This window comes from Marmota monax, unplaced genomic scaffold (assembly GCF_021218885.2).
Source record: "Marmota monax isolate L192 unplaced genomic scaffold, Marmota_monax_Labrador192_F-V1.1 WCK01_AAM20220418_F8-fsc00001, whole genome shotgun sequence".
Lineage (NCBI taxonomy): Eukaryota > Metazoa > Chordata > Mammalia > Rodentia > Sciuridae > Marmota > Marmota monax.
The window spans coordinates 2,577,716-2,599,900 of record NW_026693777.1 but is presented as its reverse complement, the minus strand read 5'-3'; the positions used below and the strand labels follow the sequence as shown (position 1 = coordinate 2,599,900).

Sequence of the window (22,185 nt, the reverse complement as noted above, 5' to 3'; positions counted from 1 at the left end):
TTCTATAATTCAGTTTTCTTCAGGTTCTCTTTGACTATTATTCTTATATTCAATTCTTATATTCAAGTACACAGCCCTTGAAATGAGCCAGGTACTTTTAGATATTTACTAAGTCATACAGTCCTCAGAAGAACTTGTGTAAGTTGGGCCTTATTTTATTCATTTAGATTAAAAAAACAACAACAACTGAGTCCCATTGATTCTGAGTAATTTGTATACAGCTAGGAAGCACCAAAGCCAAAATGCAAAGACAGATTATGGGTCCAGAATCTATCCTCTTAACCTGTACACTACATTGGCTCTCAAATAAAACAGCATGTAGTGAATGAAATCAACATACCAAAAGAAACCTGCGTTCCCATGCTTACTGCTGAATTTTTCACAATAGCAAAAATATGGAATTAACCAAAGTGTCCATGAGCAGATGAATGGATAATGTGGTCTTTTTATACAATGGTATATCATCCAGCTTGTATTAGTCAGCTTCCTGTTACCATGACCAAATATCTGTGACTCAACTTATAAAGGGTGATCTTGGCTCAAGGTTTCAGTTTATGGCCACTTGACCCTACTGTCTTTGGGTCTGTAGACAATACTTCATGGTGGGGAGGAAGAGATGGAAGAATCTGTTCAACTTACGGTGGCTGGGAGCAAAGACAGAAGAAGGGCTGGGTCCCTATATCCCTTTCAAGGGTCCCTCCACAGTGACCTAACTTACTACATAAGGCCCACATTAAAAGTTCCACCATCTCCTAATAGTACCACAGGTTAGCCTTTAGCATATGGGTCTTTGGGAGACATTCAAGATGCAAACTCTAGCAGAGAAAGAGATATGGAAAAGGAGGAAGAAAGGGAGGGATAGAGGGAAGGGAAAGAAAAGGAGAAGTGAGAAAAGGAAAAGAAAGTTGAGGAGGAAAGGAAGAAAGAAAAAAGAAAGGAATGCCACCATCATTTGTGGCAAAATGGATGGAACTGGAGAACATTAAGTTAAGTCAGGTACTAAAAGACACATACTACATACTCTTACTCAAATGTGAAAGCTAAAATGTTGATCTCAAAGAAGGAGTGGAATACTGATTATGTAGTGGGAATGCTGGATAGAGGGAGTTCGGATAATAGTACCAAAATACTGTTAGAAAGAAGAAAATAATTATAGTGTTGTACAGCATAATAGGGTGATTATAGTTCACCATAACATATTATATACTCTGTGAAGAACTAGAAGAGAGGAGTTTGAAAGCTCCAAACGAAAAGAAATGATAAGGAGGTGGAAATGCTAATTATCTTGATTTGATTGGTGCATTCTGTATATGTGTTGAAATATCATATTGTATTCCATAAATATGTGTAATTATTATGTGCCAATTAAAAAGTAAAATTTAAAAATTTCAAAAGATGGTTATTTGGGAGCAGAAAGTGTGAAATTTAAGTAACTTTTGTTTGGATTTTTCAATGAATTTAATGTTTATGAAGAGTCTCTATCAATCTTAAAAAAAATGAAGTCATTAATCAAAAAAAAAGGCAAAAAAAAATTACTAACCACAACCTGTGAACATTTTCATTGTTAATTTTTGTCTCCCTAATGTGCCATGTTTAAATTAGCACTTTACTGATCTTCCTGAGACTAGTATAATAATGGACAAAATAAACATGACATAGGTGTATTCCTTGATCATCATTAAATATTAGATTACTGTATTCTATCTAACTTTACAGGTAACATATTTCTAGAAGCACTTTCCTTAGACTAGCATCATTTGTACCATCTGGTAATATCTCAAGTCCCATCCCAGACTGTGTGAATCAGAATGTGCACTCTAGTACGATCCTCCAAGATATCAGATTGTACAATAAAATTTGAGAAGTACTTATTCTAGGATATTATTTTTCTAAGTGTCATCCATTATTTACCTACTTACTTCACCTGGGTTGTAAAAATTATAAACCCTTAGGCTCTACCCTATTCCAAGTATCACTAAAGTTTAAAAGTCACAGCTAAAATAACAAAGGTAAAAAGTAATGGAGTAAAGGAATAGGTATATTAAGCACAGAGCAGTGAAAGATGCAGCTAAATAAAATAATATTAAGAAATAATATTATCAAGAAAGTGATAATAAGAGATAATGAGAAAAAAATAAGGAGTCAAATAGGAAAGCAGGGTAAGGTCATTGACAAGAGAACTAAGAAGTAGTAAAGTGACTGTATTGAGAGTAATATATACTTCAATTAAAAAAAAAAAAACCTCTCACCCTGGCAGGCAAATCTAGCATGCCAAAGATTTTAGAAAAGATTGTGGGGACATGCAATATTTTAATGTAACAATAATTATCAGCAATAAATTGAACAGGTAATCACCACATAATACACACATTTTATAAATGTTCCTAATATCATATATGATTTTAAATGTATACATACGCTTTTAGAGATATTTCCAAATCCTTGGCTCGTGTGATTGCTTCATCTCTCTCCTCAATGGCTAATTTCAGCCTAGTCATAACAGCTTCATCTCGTTCCCTCTGTGCAAAATACACTTCTTCAACCAGAGCTACCAAAATAGATTACTCACAATCAATCAGAGAAAACAAAGGAAAAAGGTTACATCTACCAAAAATAAAATATATAATTCCATCATTTTAAGGAACATTTAGGTTATGAAATCAAGTTAGCATCAACTAATCATATGAGAAAATGTTACTTTTAATAGCTATTGCCAAACTGTGATACCATTTCACACCCAACAAAGAAGCAAACATTAAATGGTCCAAGAATAAATGTTGTGACCTTCTGAAACAAAGAAAATCCTCATGTACACTGTATGAATGCATATATATATTTCTACAACTGTATTAAGAGCAATTGGGCAATAGTTATTAAAGTTGAGCTCACTGTGTAATCTAGAAAATACCCGTGTTTTGGAATATAGTCTGGAGAATTTTTTGCAAAAGAAAACGTGTAAAAAAATACTGCAGCATTGTTTATAGTAAGAAAGACACAGAAATAAACCAAATATCTGTCAACATGAGTGGGAATAAATAAATCACTATAAATTCAGAATGGAACACTACCCATTATTTAAAATAAAGTAACTATGGATAGATGGCCAACCTCAAAATCAAAATGTTGGCAAAATAGCAAGTTGCAAAATAAAACAATTCTACCTACTATTTTTGCATAGTGAGCTAGAAAAAAAATGAGCATTATCCAAATTTAAAGGAGGAGCTATCTCAGTGGGAAGGTACAAGAAAAAGAAAAGAAATAAATCAAGGAAGAACAAAAAGGGGCAGAGTTATACTGGTTTGGTACAACTTATCTTCACAGAGCAAGGGGTACGACATAGGTAACAAAATAAATAGAGTCTCTTAGATTTGTATAGCTCTTTATGGAGAGCTTCGATGTTATCTGAAATTGTTATTTCTGAAGCATAATTTCTATTGTTGATATACTTCAGACTTTACATAATTTCAAAAATACCACTGTAATGTTACACAAAGAGGGTCTCAAATACTTGGATTACCAAACCAAATTTTATATATATTGTTAAACCACAAAATAAGCTTGGAAAAATTGCTTGACATGTTCTTTTATTATATAAAACACTGGATTCATACTCAAGACTTCTTATAGATTAATACACAGTTGATCAAAATAGTTATACTATTTAAATTTTAAGTGGTAAAAATCCTGAGAATAAATCAATTATATCTTTTTCATGGTAGATTATGAAAGAACACAAGTGTAAAATGTAATACATAATGTCAAAGCAAAAGTCAAAACCCACTTTCCAGGGGCTGAGTCTAAAGGAAGAGAAGTAAATACATTCATTCATCAAATGTTTATCAAACTTCTGTGTCAGTCATCCATTTAGTTTTAAGGGCAATGAATATAGTAGCCATTTAATAAGTCTTTATCACTTCCACATTTTATTTCAGGGAGACAGAAAACAGAAAAAAATAGACAGAAAGTTAGATACATAAGTAGATAGAACAGGCAGTAGTAAAGGCTTTGGTAAATAAGGCTTCAGGAAAGAACTGAGTGATTTGGTAGATAGGGTACAGAGCAGATTATTTTTGAAAGACTTCTTTAAATAAGTGATATTTCAGCACATTCAAATAAAAAAAGTATATGTCCATTTATACTCACATATTCACACACACATAAGAAGGTGTTCTTCTCCCTTTCTCTCTATATGTAAGTAGATAAGAAAGTGGACTAGGAAAGAGAATTAACTATGCAAGGCCTTGGAATTTTTGGCTGAAGCACAAGAAGTGGAAGTGACAGTTCTGGGAGATCATACTGGGCCTCAAAAGCTGCAGTAAAGATTGTAGATATCATCTAAGCATGAAAGTAGTTATTATATGGTTCTGAACAAGGAAATGAGAACATCACATTTATGGCTGAATGGGAATATTCTGACTTCTAGATGAGAAATAATTGGGCAAGGGTGGAAATAAAGGGGCTACAGTGGTTATCTAAATAAGAATTCACTTCAGCAACTCCCATAAATGATCCTTTCCCTGGAACTTTAAATTACTCGGAAATAAATATACATACCAACATAGAATTTGGATACTATATATACTATAAAGGACTTCCAGAATAAGAACAGTCTGATCAGATCTGTGTTTTAGAAGCAAACTTCCAGAGATTAGAATACTGCTTGTACATATAAATGTGGGGGTAGGAGGAAAGTAGCAGGTTGGAATGTACATATGCCTTAATCTAATATTTACTGTACCAGTCCAGGTGAGAAATAAAGAAATCCTGAACTAAGGCAATGGCAATAGAAATGAAAAAAAGAAAAAGAAAATGGGTTCAATTCAAATCAAAAGAGTATGACAATAAATCCTGTGTTCAGAAAGTACTGAAATTTAGAGAGGGGGGAAAAATCAAAACAGCTGAACTACTAAGCCACTCCTCAATAATTGTCATAAAATTCTGGGATTAAACAATCTATTCCTCACTACTTCCATAGGGATTCCAAGGCCGAAACAAACAAACAAAGAATTCACCTGATACGTAAGGAACTAGATCTAAAATCCAGCTGTAGTTCTACACAACATGCAGTAAACATATGCTTAACTTTCTCTCCAAATGTACATAACTATAAAATCTTAACAGAGTACATGGCACAGTTATTTGACCAAGAAAGAATATTAGAATTCCAACCACACTGAAATAACCATGATTTTTCTCTAGTATCCCCTAATCTGAACTGAATGTAGTTTCAAACTCATGAGAGAGCACTGTGGTACACAAAAATTTCAGGAAAACTCTAGTTTTGGCTGGAGGAAAAGTCCAAGAACTCAGAAAAACTGGGACAATCTGTTGCTTTTTACTTTTGTATTCTCCAATTCTGAATGCTTCAGCCCTTAGGCAATCTCACTGGGAGGCATCAGCAACAGAAAAAGCGCTATATGGGAGCCAAAGGAAAAGAACCTAACTTTCCTCTCCATTTAGTGGACTCCGGGGAGGATAACAATTGGTATTTCTCTCTCTTCTACTGCCACTGTGAAGCAATCACAAAGTTAGAGGTTAATGCCAGATGATAAAAAATGTGGAGCCTCAAAAATCCAGAAATTAAAGGAGAGAATGGGAAGAAAGTATCTGAGGAAAGCAACACTATAAGAGCTGCATAAGAACCTGCCCTACACATGCATGATCCTTATCAGAATATCAAACAATCAGAGAAGTAAAATAGTGAACAGAAGCCCCAGGTTCTAGAGGAAACCCTGGCCAAGAACACAAAGGACAAATTGGAACTGACTTTGGAACTAACTACAGCTCACAGAGGCAAGAGGCCTGAATCTAACTACATCAATCCTATGCTAAAACATCAACAGGATATAAATAAGACCTAGATAATATTCATAGTGTCTAGGATAGAATAAAAAAGTATTTGAAATACAAAACCAAAACCAAACAACAAAAAACCCCACAAAATCTCAACTTGTATAAGAAAAGACACCAAAATGTCATTTTGCTGATATCAAAATGACAAAGAAATTAGAATTATCTGACAAAGACTTTATTCCATTTCTAAAAATGCAATAAATAGGCAGACCATTGTAAATACTCTAAAGGCAATAAATAACTATGAAATATCCATGACATCAATAACATGAAATTAAAGATAAAACACAAAGAAATAAAAAAGAACCAAATGGAAAATTTTAGGACTAAAAAAATCATAAAACAATCAAAATCAAAAACTTATTTAGTGACCTAAATAGCAGGAGGGAGACAGAAAACGTCAATGAACTTGAAGATAAAGTAATAGAAATGATCTGATCTGAATCACAAAAGAAAAAAAATAAAAAGACTGAAAATAAATAAGGAGAGGAGTGTAGTAGTAAAAATTTTCTAAAAATTAATTTTTTAAACTGAAGAAATAAGTGCTGAACAATTCCCAGGTTTGTCAAAGATATAAGCCTATAGGAGAAAGCAGCTAAGTGAATCCCAAACAGGACAAACAATCCACACTCTCACGAAAAATAATCATACTGCTAAAAATTAAAGACAAAGGATAAATGATGAAAGCAGCCAGATGGAAAAAAAAAAAACATGATTAGCATGATTTATAGGACAACAGTTCCAAAGACCACAGATTTCCCATCAGAAACTATGATAGCAAAATAGAGAAATGGCAATGCATTTTAAAGGTATTTAAAGAACCATTCACTTAGAATTGTGTATTTCATAAAAAAAGAATACTTCACAAACTGCGGATGGCAGGGATGGGGTTGGGGGGAATTGAGCCTCAGTTAAGGAAAATTAAAGAAATGAGCAGGTCTGCCCTAAAATAATTGGTAAAGGACATTCTCCAGGCAGAAAAGAAATGATACTAAAAGGAAACTCTGAACATGAGAAATGAAGGTAAACAAAAGACATAGTAAATATCTAGGTAAATATAATAAACTAGTCTCAATATAATTGAAATGTTTGCTGGCTGAAAAAAAACATTAGCGCTCATGGGATTTTCAGTGTATGCAAATGTAATATATAAGAAATGAGGAGAAACAGAGGAAAGTAAAGTCCCTTATTTGGATAGGTTTTCAACCTATCAATTGAAATGGTAAAACAGTAATTTTAAATAAACTGAAATGTTATTTATTCACAAATTATTCATGGAAGTCATGAGTAATGAGAGTTGACTGTATTTAATATTTTCTACAATACTCAAATATATATATACAATGATATACTAATTAAAATCAAATTGAGAAACTGAAAATGGAATACTAAAACAGAGTCAAATATACCCCAAAGAAGACATGAAAGAGAAAACATAGGGGGAAAAAAGGAAAGCAAATAAAATGATAGCCCTAAATCCAAACATCAGTCAACTAGACAAAGAGAGATTATCAGATTGGATTTTAAAAGGATGATCAATTATGTATATATAAGAAACTCACTTTAAGTACAATGTTATACAAGTAGATTTTTTTAAAAAATGAAGTTAAATCATGTAAAATAAAAATAAAGCTGGCATGACTAAATTAATATCAAAATAAATTTAGAGCAAAGAAAATTACAAGGAATAAAGAGTGGTATTAATGATTGATAAGAGAACCGTTTCATCAAAGATATGACAATTCTAAATGTGAATACACACATGAAACAAAAATTGACTGATCTGAAAGAGTAAGACAAATCTATTATTACAGTTGAAGACATCAACACACTCTCTAACAGAGCAGAAAGAAAATCTGCAACAAACCAGGCGAAGTGGCACATGGCTGTAATCCCAGGCTCAGTAGGCTGAGACAGGATTGCGAATTCAAAGCCAGGCACTAAGAAACTCACTGAGACTCTGTCTCTAAATAAAATACAAAATAGGGCTGGGGATGTGGCTCAGTGGTTGAGATTCCCGGAGTTCAATCCCCAATAACCACCCCCACCCCCTGCAAAAAAAGAAAATCCATAACAATATAAGAAATGAACAGTATTATCAACCAGGAAGAGTTAAATGATATTTTAAAAATGCTTCACCATGAATTAAACCTTAAAAATTTCAAAAGAACTAAAATCATACAAAGTATATTTCTGACCATATAGGAATTAGTAGAAATAAAATTGAAAATAATAACAAATCTACAAATATTTGGATATTAAATAACATATTTCTAACTAATCCATGGATGAAAAGAGGAATTCTTATGAGAAATTAGAAGTATTTTAACTGAAAAAAAGAAAAAAGAAAATTCTGCATAACAAAAATCTGTGAGAAAGTGAAAGTATTGCCTAGAGAGAATTTCTTTCTTTTTTTTTTTTTTAAATCAGGGATTGAACCCATGGGTGCTTAACCACAGAGCCAAATGCCCAGCCCTTTAAATTTTTTAAATTTTGAGACAGAGTCTCACTAAATTGCTTAGGGTCTCGCTAAATTACTGATGTTGGTTCTGAACTTGTGATCCTTCTATGTCAACCTCCTAAGCTACCGGGATTATAGGAATGCACCACCATGCCCAGTGACTAGAAAGAATTTTATATCACTAAATATGTACATTAGAAAGATCTCAAATCATCACCTAATATCACATCTGAAGAAACTAGAAAAGACAACCAGGAAAGAAAAAGAGGATCAGGAAAAAGGCAAAGGGAAAATAAGGGGAAATACTAGGGAGTTAAAATGACCAAGTTATGGTGTTTCAGGCATGTACAAACAAGTCATAATGAAACATACTGTAATGTATAATGCATGAGTTAAAAAAATATTTTTTAATAGAAAGGACAACAAACCGAAACCAACTTCTGTGACTTTAGGTAGGCAAAGATCTTCACTATAAAAACAAAGAATCATCCATTTTTTTAAAAGGTGATAAATTAGACTAAAATTTAATTCATTAAAAATTTCTGCTCCTCTGAAGAATATGATAAGGAAATAAAGACAAGCAATAAACTGGAAAAAATTTGGCTTGTGAGAGTTTTAAAAAATTATGTTTTGGATGTGCTTCCTTTATCAGATATTTATTACAATATCAGATACATAAAGGTTGTGCATCCAGAACATAATTTTTAAAACTCTCAAACTCAGTAATAAAAGTACAACCCAATTAAATAATGGGCAAAAGACTTGAAGAGACACATTACCAAAGAAGATATACAGATGGTAAATAAGCAAATGAAGAGGTACTCAATATTTTTAGTCATTAGGGAAATGCAAATTAAAACTACAATGAGATAACTACCTATTTATTTAATGGCTAAACTTACAGAATGACCATAACAACTGTAAAAAAGAATGGAGAACAACGGAACTCTCACATACTGGTGGTGAAAATCTAAGATAGTACAAACATAATTTGTCAGATTACTTTTTTTAGAGTTAAAAATATTCCTACCATAAAATTCAGCTATTCCACTCATAGGTACTTACCAAGAGAAATTAAAGCATATGTTCATACAAAAAACTAACACAAATAACAAGCTAATAATCAAAATCTGGAGATAATTCAAATTTCTATTAGCATATGAATGGATAAACAAAATATATGACAAACTGCACTGGAATAACTGAATATTCACCTATATAAAATCAAATGATTTTAACCAACAGTTTAGGTAAGTTTAATCAAGAAATTCTTATGAATAGTTTTTGGAAGAAACAGTACTTCTTGGCACAATGTTCATACTTCTATCTTTCCTTATTTAAAGGGATCATCATTACTGTTATTTGGCTGCCTGTGGCTATATTAGTATGCTACCATCTTATTAATTCATCATGCTGTTTTAAAATACATTTCTGCCCAGAATGTAGTACCCAAAAATGAATTCTACTTTTCCATTCTAATTCTATGCAATCTTCTTCCAGGGAAGACAATCATAGTAGCTAAGGGAAAAAAAAATCTGGTATGGAAAGCAGCACAGTGTATAGAAGAATATGGATTTTTATTTAACTCTAAGCAAGATACTAAATTTCAGCACCTTGTTTTGTAAATTTCTTCAATTATTTTAGTTGCAGAGCAGGTATATAAAATGGATATAATAAAACAATGTGTAAACTGGGCATGGTGGCACACGAATGTAATCCCAGCGGCTTGGGAGACTGAGGCAGGAGGATCTCCAGTTCAAAGCCAGCCTCAGCAAAACTGAGGTGCTAAGTAACTCAGTGAGACTCTGTCTCTATATAAAATACAAAATATGGCTGGGGATGTGGCTCAGTGGTCAAGTACCCTTGAGTTCAATCCAGGTACCAAGAACAAAACAAACCCTAGGTAATTGTTAGGAAAAATTAAATTAGACAATATACAAAAAGTCTTGGCCAAATAGGTAAATAAAATAAAGTGGATTCTCACAGACTCACAATGTGACTATGTGTGTGTGTGTGTGTGTGTGTGTATGTGTGTATGTATGTATAAATAATGTGATTTTGATTATTTTGAACCACACATATAAAAAAATTGAGTTCAAAGTTTCTCCTTTTTCATTGGCATGAAAAAATTATAAACAAACTGAAAGAGAAAAAATTCAGAACCCATTGTATATTTTATGCTGCACACCATAATGACACTAATCTATACAAAGTATCATGATTTTTTGGAAAGTTTAATGAAATTATAAATATGTAAAATTTGTAAGATGATAAAATGTAAAAATCACAATCTCATTACAAATTAACATGGATATGATGTCACCTGGAATATTCTATCATGGTATACATAAATTAGTAGATTTTAGTAATAAATAATTAGCAAATTTTAAATACCAACAGGTTTCCTACTATTTCTATAAAATGTGATCAGAGCTTCATAAAGCAGATTTAATCCAAGTTATGTTTCACTTTACATACAACAGCATCTGATGAAAGGGGTAAAGATAATGTCTTGGGGTTTATAAGAAGATATTTTGTACTTAAGGGTAAAAATATTTTATATGAAGGGCTTATTTGGTGCTGTGTCATCAGGAAAAAAGTTTTTTTCTTTATATATAATGCTGCTTAAGATCTAAACAGGTATATGTATATTTCAAAGAAGGTACCATTTAAGTATTCTAAGATTACATTTAAAAATGCCAGATAACTTGCATAAATGACACATGTATAATTTGGTCATATGATTTATGAATAAGAAATTTTTAAAAATTAAAGTATCACTGTATGTTAATTTTCAACATTAAGTTAAGTGTAAAAATTTTTTATTATAAAAACCTGATTCTTTTCAGAATTCAGTACTTTTAAAGAATCAATATGCAACTCTCAAACATTTTTAGTAAAGAAAACTTAATTGTAAACACTGAGCTTTTCCAAGGTAGATGACTATTACAAAGTTCACTAGAAAATCAATATAGCATTTTAGTTGGAATTTGCTCATTAAACACCCACAGCTCTAATGCAAATTATGATGGAATGAATAAAGCAAATACGCATGCTTCTTTCTTTTTATTAAATGTAAAATCTACTGTTAATTGCATCTCGTATGTCATACAAACTTTTCTCCTTAACTATTAAATAGAAGCTTTAACAAAAGTCATTAGAGATTCTCTTTCTTTGGCTTGAATAAATTTCAATATTTGTTCAGTAAAGGTTCACAGCAGTTAAATTACATTAACAAATATTATTAGCTACTATGTAAGCCAACCAAGTAAAATACTTATATTGTAGGTAAAACAAATCATTGGGTGTTTACAATAATATTTGGATATCTCCATTTTTAAACATGGTTATCAAATATCCTATAATTCTTAGTCAAATGAGAAAGATTCAGAGAGGATCAACCTTACCCCCACCCCCCACCAAATACTCAAATTTGTTTAGTAAGCTAATTGTTTTCTAATATGGGCATGAGTAAATATGAATAAGCTGAACCACACTAAAGTATGAGTTTATTGAGTCAAAGCAGAGTACATATTTTCTTAGTAGAATCCAAGTCTACATGTTCTATACTTTTCAAACTAGTTTTAAAATATAGTAGGAATGAGACCATATATTTGAAAACATTATAGTTTAAACATTGAATCATGATTCTCTAAGTAACATATTTGAAAGATATTTCTCAGATAAAACAATCTGTTAACATTCTCATGGTAGTTATATAAACATAAAAGGCTGAATTAAAGAGAGGGAAGAACAAGTAATTAGGAATTTAAACATATCAAATAATCACTGAATACAATTCATGTTCCAAAACAAAAACTAGTTTTGTAAAAGACTGCCCTTTTCCTATATATGAAAGAATCTATGTATGACATAAGAGTGTATGAATAGTTACTGTTACAGCTTCATACTTAAAAGTAACCATTCTGGGGAGATTTATTATAATGTTAAATAGATTCCTTTAAATATATCATAATGAGTGTTTTATTAAATTACCACATAGACATTTCAGAACCACAAACATTGTACTATATGCTTTTTAATGTCTTAAAGTTATTATTTCTATTTCTTTGTGTAAACTGGTGATTGGAAATTTAAAAAGAAACAGTAAAGGCTCCATGCCAGTAAAAATTATCCAAAACCTACTTTAAGTAGTCTGATGCTTGCTTTAGGCACCACAATGCATAATTCAATTTTTTACTTTAGAACTTGTTTTATAGGTTAGATTATTGTGTTTTTCTAAAACTGGAGTAGATTTTTCAAAAATTTACATTATTTTGTAAGTAACTTTTTCTGATTAAAAAGTAGTAGAGGCTCATATAAAAATTTAAAGGAGACAAATAGTTTAACATAGTTTTAAGTTTCTGTGAATACTGAAAATAAGTAATGTACTGCTATACTGTTAAATATTCTTCAAAAGAAACAAAATTGTGCATGAAATTTTTATCATTTGGACATGCCATATTTTATTCAACTAAGATGTTCCTAATATTGGATTTTACACTGTCCTCAAGTATTCGTTACATAAACATTAATGTAATGAAATCTTTGAACACAAATCTATTTTATAAATATGCATATCTAAGGAAGAAAATTCCTAGAAGTGTGCTGACTACATTATAAAATCAACTATTTAAAATCTTAAGAGATATACTATCAAACCTTCCTTTACAAAGCTGCTGTAAATTCATATTCAGCACCAGTACATAAATTGTTAAAGATTAATTAGAAAGTTATATAAAATAGTAACAAAAATATGAAACACAAAATTTTAAAATAAACCCCTCAGTAATGTATATCGATGTCTCTCTCTCTATATGTATGTACTATAGATAACTCAATTGTAATTGCTACCTAAACATTCTCAGTATCATTTCCTCTTTAGAACCCAAAGTGAAAGTTTTAAGATCACTTTCTGAAAAGTTGTTTATGTATTTGTTTGTAATACATTTAGTTTTATATGGTCTTAAATATCTGATATTTATATGGTCTTAAATATCATGTTAAATCCCAAAATGCCATATCTAATAAAATATTTCCAATTTTTGGTTACTGCTGTATGTAATGGATTGTCTTGTCCACTAAACCTTTATTTCAAACAAATTTTCCAGAAAACAAACAATACAAAACACTTTTCTTGGGAGAGAGAATACAAAATGACCCTATTTTATCCTCAAGTATTATTTGGCTGATACTTGTCAAAATATATCCTGATTTGCATCCACAGAATTCTGTAGCCTAAGACAGTAATATAATTAACATTCTAACTATCAATATTTCTACCTCTTCTATTTCATACAGATAGTTCTTTCTGTTTTCATCTGAAATTACTGGTCATATTCTAGAACAGCTTTTTCCTTATGAATTAAAAAATAACTATAAATAAAGATTTAATGTTCTATTATAACTTAATGCTATTAAGGCATTCAAGTATTAGAGGAAAGGCTATCATATTTTATTGATAACCTGTAAGTTATCATATTTTATTGATGGTCATTATTATATACATGAAAAAAATGGGATTCCAATGTGAATTATTTCTTAAGAAGTAAATATCCTATTTTTTATGCTTCTTGTACAGAGAACTCACTTTATTTGTAATTAGTATATGGTCAATATCATTTGAAATCTGGTATACAGTAACGATCTTTTTACAAGGTAATGTAAACTTTTCTATTACACAATAATTCTTATTTTCCATATTAATTAATTAGGGTAACTTTAATATATCTGCTATTATGACAGAGTACATATCTGTATTTTAAAGATTTACATTTGAACCTAAATAGAGAAATTTAAGATGTAAGTTTCAGGGATTCTATGTTCTGATCCTCTGGGTAATCAAAATTAAATTCTTCCTTACCAAAGTGAAATTAACATTCTCTGTAATAAGAAGGAATTGACAATTTTTTTATTTACTATTTCCCTAAATTTGGATGCACAGGAAGGAATCTATGTTTACAGAGAAAAAGCAGATTTAAGTGCTTGCATTTTGGGTATAAGTAAGTTAGGCAAATTATATAATCACTGAATTACTAAAATGTAGATAGATAGATGGACAGACAGACTGACTTATAAACACAAGATTTAGGAACTAAGGAGTTCTTTTGGCTAAAACCCAATATTGGCTTTATTTCAGTTTAATTGGAAGAGGATCTCAAATTCATCTTCTCCATGAGATATCAGGAACCTGGATTTCTCTTTGTACCAAAGGTTAATAAGAAATGTGTCTGCAAAAGTCAAACAGCATTAAATACCAAAAACTGATTATTATTCTACAGGAGTTGTTCTGTCATTCATAATCTCTCCATGCTCCAACCTTCCACAGCTAATCTTTAATGGATGACATGCAAGAAAGAAAAATAACTAACATAAAGCAGAGGTTCTAACGTGAGCTTTCAAGAAATAGAAAACTAAGGCTTTTAAAGAAACATAAATATTTTAAATATCACAAAATAACATAAAAATAACATAAAAACATTATTTAAATATTTTACGCAAAATTTAAATATCATCTGGATACTGTAAAAGCAACAGAAAAATAAAACTTAAAGAGACAACAAATACTAAACAATGCCCACTGAGACTATTTAGAAAAAAGGAAAGGTTTAATTAAATTAGCTATTTTTGAGAGTTATAAACACATCCCTGACATAAGAGCAAATTAATGGCTACAAATCATACTATACAATATTATCTCTTATTGTTAAACTCAATTTCATTAAAATAAATTTTGAAATGTTTAATCACTTACTTTATGTGAGAAGAGACACTTAAATACAAATATTCAATGTTTCTAATGTATTTCTCTAAATTTTTTCCTAGTGTTTGAAAACCATATATGCTAATAATTTTCAAATGATATTATCCATGTGTATAACTAAATAAGTCAAAACAAAGTCAAAATTCCTACATGGCCGCAATGAGATAATTTCCCCCCCCCCAATGTCAACACATAGGAAGAAATGAGCTATACATTCTGCTTTTCCTAAGACTACATTTTTCATCTGTTTTCATTTTGTAGAGATTTTAAAATTTTATCATATTTTCCAACTTTTTCAATAAGATTAAAATGAAAAATTAGACAAAATGAAAAACTGGCACATGGGAGATGACATACAGCTATATTCCTAGCTACTTCAGGAAGCAGAGACAGAAGGATAGTAAGTTTGAAACTGGCCTGAACAACTTAGAGACTGTGTCTCAAAATAAATAATAAAAGAGCGGGGGATGTAGCCCAGTGGTTGAGAGCTTGCTTAGCATGCCTGAGGCCCTGAGTTTTGATCCCTAGCACCACAGAAAATAAAGAGTGGGTATTCATTATCCCTAGAAAAATACTGAGGTTCATTTTATTGAGATAATCAATATACTTTTAAAAAGAAACAGAAATTTATTCTTTGTAAAACAAAACCATATATAAATAACAATGGGGTAGTTATATGTGTATAGAACTAGTATGGAACAGTTTCTTATATAACTCCAGAACTATGAGAAACACTTTGACTATATCCCCTTTAAATGAAGAAGTCTGAAGAAAAATGATGGTGACAAAGTTGTCATCACCACAGCTATAATTTACTGAGTAACTTCTATGGGTTAAGCACTTCATAAATATTATCTCACTTAAATGTCATAGCCACCTGTAGTAGGTTTTAACCAAGGCTTAGTGAAGCTGTAATTACACATGATAAGTGGTAAAAAGATTATAACAAAGGTCTAAATCCAAAGTCTGAGAATTTAACCACTATCTACCCACACATGTATGGTATATGATTGTGAAGTGATGGAAAAAAAAAAAAAGAAATGATTGAAATCTGTCTTATTTGTTGATGTATGTCCATTGGTTAACACAGTGCCTTGTACATAAGGGGCTCTAGATAAACTTTCTTATTCAACTGGTAAAGAAGTTAAGCATGATTCTTATAAAATACTGAAGTATATAATAATCAGTGTCAATGGTAATGATGATGATAATAGTAATGTACAAAAAGGAAGGGAAGACAAAAGGGTCAACCATCTGAGATTTAACCAAGATAGAGGATACAACTGAGTTTCAAGCACACATAAAATCACATAGAATGGCACTGCTCACACTCTGTAAAAACCAAAGGAAAACAAAGCAAAAGATTTGAAACTAAGAACATTATTTCATGATGGTTTATCATAGGGATACAAGCCCAAATCCTTTGTATGCCATTCTTTTATTCTGGATTCACATATTAGTAAAATGTATTAGTGCTCTGTGTGTGTATTTCATATATATATATATATACATATATATATATAGTTTTTCATATAAAAACTAAATAGAATAAAATATCTCATAAATTTTGACAATGATGACATTATCAAAAGTTCAAGAATTTATGAAAATACAATAATTTTATACAATATTAAATAAAGCTATAACATATTGAGTACTAGTTATAAAACAGGTGCTTTTACCATTGTCTTTAATCCTTAAAATAACCTGTAAGTTATTATTATTTTTTTACCATGGGAAAAAGTCAAGAGAGGTTAAGAAACCCACCCAAAGGCATACAATCAATATTAACTGTTAAAACTGATTTTAACCTAAGACTAATCCAAGGCTTCTGGTCTCCCAGTTACATCAAACTGCCTAAGGAGAACTGGACACATTTTCTTTTATGTGGTTTAACTGTACCAGATTCTTAGTCTTATAAATTATACAGCCAGTTGGGAAGACAAGATTAATGTATACATAAGTTACATGATACACATACAGATATAAAGATAAATACGGAGCAAATCTCAAAGACCAGAAAACCTGCATGAGGAAAATGGCAAGACCGGATCATAGATATCATACGATTTCTATAAAACTTTGGTTTATATGGTCATTATGTCTCAAACCTATCATAGGATTTTTTTTTAACATTCAAATGCAAGTATTTTTTTAAATCACATCTTTTAAAAGTAATATTGACTTTTTCTAAAACTAAACTAAATCTAATACATGTTCATTGTACAAAGCCTGAAAAAGACAGAAACCATTCACTGAACCAATAGCTCCATTTAAATAACACCCAAACTTCTCTCTCATTCTACATAAGACACGTATGAATATTGTTTCTTTTAACAAAATTATATTTATATAGTTTTCCCCTTAGAGCTTTCATTTAACATTGAGTTATGAAGACTTTTTTGCATATCATCAAATATTCTTTGGAAAGTCTCCCAGCATAAATGTGCTATAATCTAACAATTTCTTTATTGTTAGATTGTTTCTGATTCTCTTGCAATCATAACTAAAGCTGTGTGAACATACTTGTGTATATGTTTATTTTATATACTCAAAGGAAATGACTGCTTTTTCCATAATATTTTAACCTTTAAAAAAATTCTCTAGTGTCATACATTTTTGTTTGCTATTTTTAATATTTGGCTCAGACGTTTTTACAATTCTTTTATTGTGGAATAGTTTGATGTTTTTAAACTTATTTGCTTAAGTACATTACTTAGACATTGTGTATATTCATAATATACATTACCAAATACACTTTTTATTTTGAATATAAAAAAGTAGTGATAGAAAAAACATTTATACTTATGTGGACTATTTGTTATAGGAAACAGAACTTATAACATGTAATCATAATTCCATACTATCCCTCTTCTCTTAAAATACTAACATGGTTGTTTCTGTTATGTTTTGCTTTTTGAGTGCACTTGGTACTAGTCCGATAGAAAGTAAGTGTACTTAAGATCACTGGGGTAGAGGAAGATAAGAGGGAGAAGAAGGAAGAGAGGGAAGGGGATAGTCCTAAAGATTGAAATGGATGGGCTGGGGATGTGGCTCAAGCGGTAGCGCGCTCGCCTGGCATGCGTGCAGCCCGGGTTCAATCCTCAGCACCACATACAAACAAAGATGTTGTGTCTGCCGATAACTAAAAAAAAAAAAATTAAAATTCTCTCTCTCTCTCTCTTTAAAAAAATAAAAGTAAATGTATTTTTTAAAAAAAGATTGAAATGGAGAAAATTACATTAAATGCACTTATGAATTCATCAAAATAAATATGTATAAATCACTACAATAAAAAAGTTTATACATTTATATAAGATATATATGTCATATTATATAAATAAATCTATACATTCCCAGCTCTTTTTTTAATTTTTTATTTTGAGACAGAGTACTGCTAAGTTGCTAAGGGTCTTGCTAAGTTGATGAGGCTGGCTTTGAACTTTCTATCCTTCTGCCTCAACCTCCTAAGCTACTGGTTCTACAGGCATGTGCCACTGCTCCTGGCTTTAAAATATTTTTAAAAGACTGTGAATATAATTAGAAATGAGCTCACTAAGGGATTACAGTTTTCAGAGTTTCAAAACAGTGGATTTTTAAGCAATTCACTATTATTAAAATTTGATATAACAGTAATAATCCTCTCTAATGTTACAAGTAAAGTATGTTTCTTAAATAAGGTAGAAGTGAAACATTAAAAAACAAAAATCAAATTGAAAATTAATAGTTTAAAAAACTTTTTGAAGGATTTTTATTTTATCTCACTTTCATGACAGTGTTTTGATATTTTTCTTTTGGACACATCTCTTGAAACAGATTGTTTTGTTTAATTAATAAGAATTATAAGGTAATCAAATTTTCTCCATGTTATGCATGCATGTTTCAAATGTTCTATCCAGGGGAACCTTAAATATATCAATAAATATTTAAAGGGCATGGTTAGCTATATTATACAATAGATTTAACTTCTTAATGAGCACCCTAGGAGATATATGCTATGCTCATGAATCTCAATAAGTCTTAATGTCCCAAAATTATCCAATTACTTCTGTAAGATATATGAAAAGTTAAATTTTTATGTCTATACCTCCAAACAAGCATACTTTCTATATACAATACCATCCTAACAGTTAATATGTATATACGTATATGTGTGTAATTGATTATAAAAACCCAGAAAATTCCTAAATTATTCTAAATTTGAATTATTCATTTTAACACTATTAATTTTCCTTAAAATATATTACTCTCATCTTTTCCCCAATAATAAATAAACATTACAGCAGTTTAACATTAATAGAAAAGCAATGATGGTGTTCAGCTGGCGTACTTATTCATGGTCATCTTGGTTATATCTTCATGATGTTTAGTTCTATTTTCCAAAATAATATTTGAAGACAGGCTATACTAACTAATCATGTATCTGACCTTAGATACCAAGATTCTTTTACAGGTGGCTTATAAAACATACTTATAACCTCAGTCTAATCACAAAATAAGTTATTTTCAAAAATCATTGCAACTGATGTCAAAATGTTAAATTAGTAAAAATGCCACTGAATGCTAACATGTACTATTTTATTAAATTTCTCTTAACACATGAAAACAATATGAAGGAAAGAGCCACAGTAACACACATACATGAATATCACAGACTTCAGAATCATTTGCTTATATCTGTAACATATCACAGATATGTTAAAAAAATTTTCCCCTTGAAAAGAAAAGACCTGTGAATAAAGACAAGACTCCAAAAATACATTTAAGGCAGTCATTTATAACATTAAACTGTGGCAACCTGTCACTTGAATCTCAGGGAAAACATGATCTCTTATCATTATCTATATAATCAAATTTTAACTTCTTAATTGTACAAAACAGATTTTTTTAATCAAATGCAGATTTCCTTTGTAATGAATATATGATTATCTTCATACAAAGGGGAAATATTTCCTCTCAACGAGCTAAAAAAATAAGTGGTATTTGAACTGCTGGTTGAAAGGTAGAGGCACTGGTAATCATTATTTCCCCTTGTTTGTTCAGGCCCTTCCAACAAAACAAACAACCTTTTTGTGATTGGATTGACATGGTGTTAACAATGCATTTAATGCCCAAATCAGTATGAATACAGGTAAAGCTCTCACTAATACCAGTACCAGGATGTTAAAGCCACCTATTTTCTAAGCAGCCAAAAAAAAAAAAGGCAGAGCTTTCCCACCTTTGGCTAATACGGCAGTATGCTAGTATTCACCAAGACACATCATATAATAACCGTGTATGTGATTCTTCAGGCTGTATGCTAACACTCATCTACTATACCTGCTGCCTTTTCAGCAATTTTAGCTTCTGCTGCTTTCTCTTGGAGTTCCAGTTTAAGCTTTAATTTTCTCTGTTCTTTATCCTCTTTAGCCAGTTTTTCTTGAAGCTAAAACACATTTAAAAATATAAATTCTTATCTAAAAATGTATTCCTCTCAAAATGAATACCACTGTTGTATATAATTATATATACTAATAAAAACATTTTAAAATGTCTTCTAGATTTATGATTAATCCCAAAGTAAAATTTTGTTGTTTCTTAAACCTTTATATAATATTACATTCAATTATCTAAATTTATGAACTCCAGGGTAAAAAATTAAGCTTGAAAGATATTTTATAAAGTAATGATTACCTGTAATCATAATTATAAAAACATTCTATTACATACTTAATTTGTATGTAGATAAAACTAAGAAGTACATTATTATAAAAATAACTACTGTAAAAGCAATCTCGCCTATTTTTTGTTAAAGCAAAAGGTTTAGATGGATGTTTCAGTTTTATAGCTTCTTAGTACTTCCAATATTTTGAAACAAAATTAATTAAGATAATAATCATAATATCTGGTACAAATCTGCCTCTGTAAATGCCACCTTGTCATATTCCTTTTAAGTTGGCACTGGTACCAGACTCACAATTGTCATGTAGCGATTGATAAATCAAAGTACAGAAAATGTCTCATGCTCTCATATCAGAATTCTTCCACATGTTTCTTATTTTTAATTCCTCCCCAGGCTTTTGTCATTTGTGTTGTTTTCCTTTAGACGTGATCAATATTCCTAACATCATGCATCAGTTTGGTTAGGTCAAACAGTGAAAATATAAAAAAATCAGAAAAGCATGTAGAATTTTTTTTAAAAAAAGGAACATTATTTATTAACAATATTTAGTGCTCAGAGGAATGTACCTAGAAAAAGAGTCAATAATAAAATAAAACATGATAAGACAAATGGATTGGATAAAATGCAACAGTATAACCCAAAGTAAATGAAAATATCAGCAGGCCTTGCTATTATAATGTCCAATTACATATATTATTGGGGTAAAATATAGGGTACATATACTAATAAAAAAAGAAAAAAATTAAGAAAGTAAAGAAACTGTCTATAATATTTCTTATTCTTTATAAGGCTGAAAGTTTTTCTGTGGTAGAAACTTTATCTTTTTTTTTTTAAGGTACCTATATAAGGTGCCCAAAATTTATGAAAAACAAAATGAGATCACTGACTAGCAAGGCAGAAAAATAAAAAATTACTTTTACAACCAGTGACTTGACTCACATTGATGACAAGATATGATAACATAAAGTACACAACTACTGTGTACTACATTATTTCTAGTACATAATAAAACTGAAAAATGATGGGCCACAAAGAAAATTTAGAAGGTCAACAGCTGAAAGCTATTGTACAATGATCAGGCTTTCTGTATTATACCTTTTTATTGCTTGTTCTGAGAATATCCAATTCTTTTAGAAGAAATGCTACAGTTGTCTCTTTATTTAGGTCTGGAGTAACTTGACAAGGAATCATATGTTGATAATGCAATTCATTCTTTCTTTGTTCCATAATTCTGCAATAAAGGAAATCATTACACAATATATATGTACAACTTTATACAGGATCTATAAATTTTATACTTCAGATTTAATTTTAATAATATTTAGGCGAAGGTACCCATTTTACAATGTCTTTTTATGAACGTAAGAGAATATTATAGATAAAAAGAACATAATGTCACAGAGTTGCCAATTTATCAACTATGAAAGTTAAATTTATGAAAAGCAT

At 30.4% G+C, this 22,185-nt stretch overlaps 1 protein-coding gene across 9 annotated transcripts in view; it reads right to left on the bottom strand.

Annotated features, from left to right (window-relative positions):
* The window catches only part of Mipol1 (mirror-image polydactyly 1), a 400,912-nt gene that overhangs the window by 205,326 nt on the left and 173,401 nt on the right, over positions 1-22,185 (bottom strand). For all 9 annotated transcript variants that reach the window (XM_058584489.1, XM_058584488.1, XM_058584490.1 and 6 more), the window contains 3 exons: positions 21,835-21,970; positions 20,397-20,502; positions 2,419-2,548 (listed from right to left, as the gene is read on the bottom strand). In XM_058584489.1, coding sequence (XP_058440472.1) covers positions 2,419-2,548; positions 20,397-20,502; positions 21,835-21,970 — 372 coding nt within the window. The remainder of the gene's footprint in view (positions 1-2,418; positions 2,549-20,396; positions 20,503-21,834; positions 21,971-22,185) is intronic.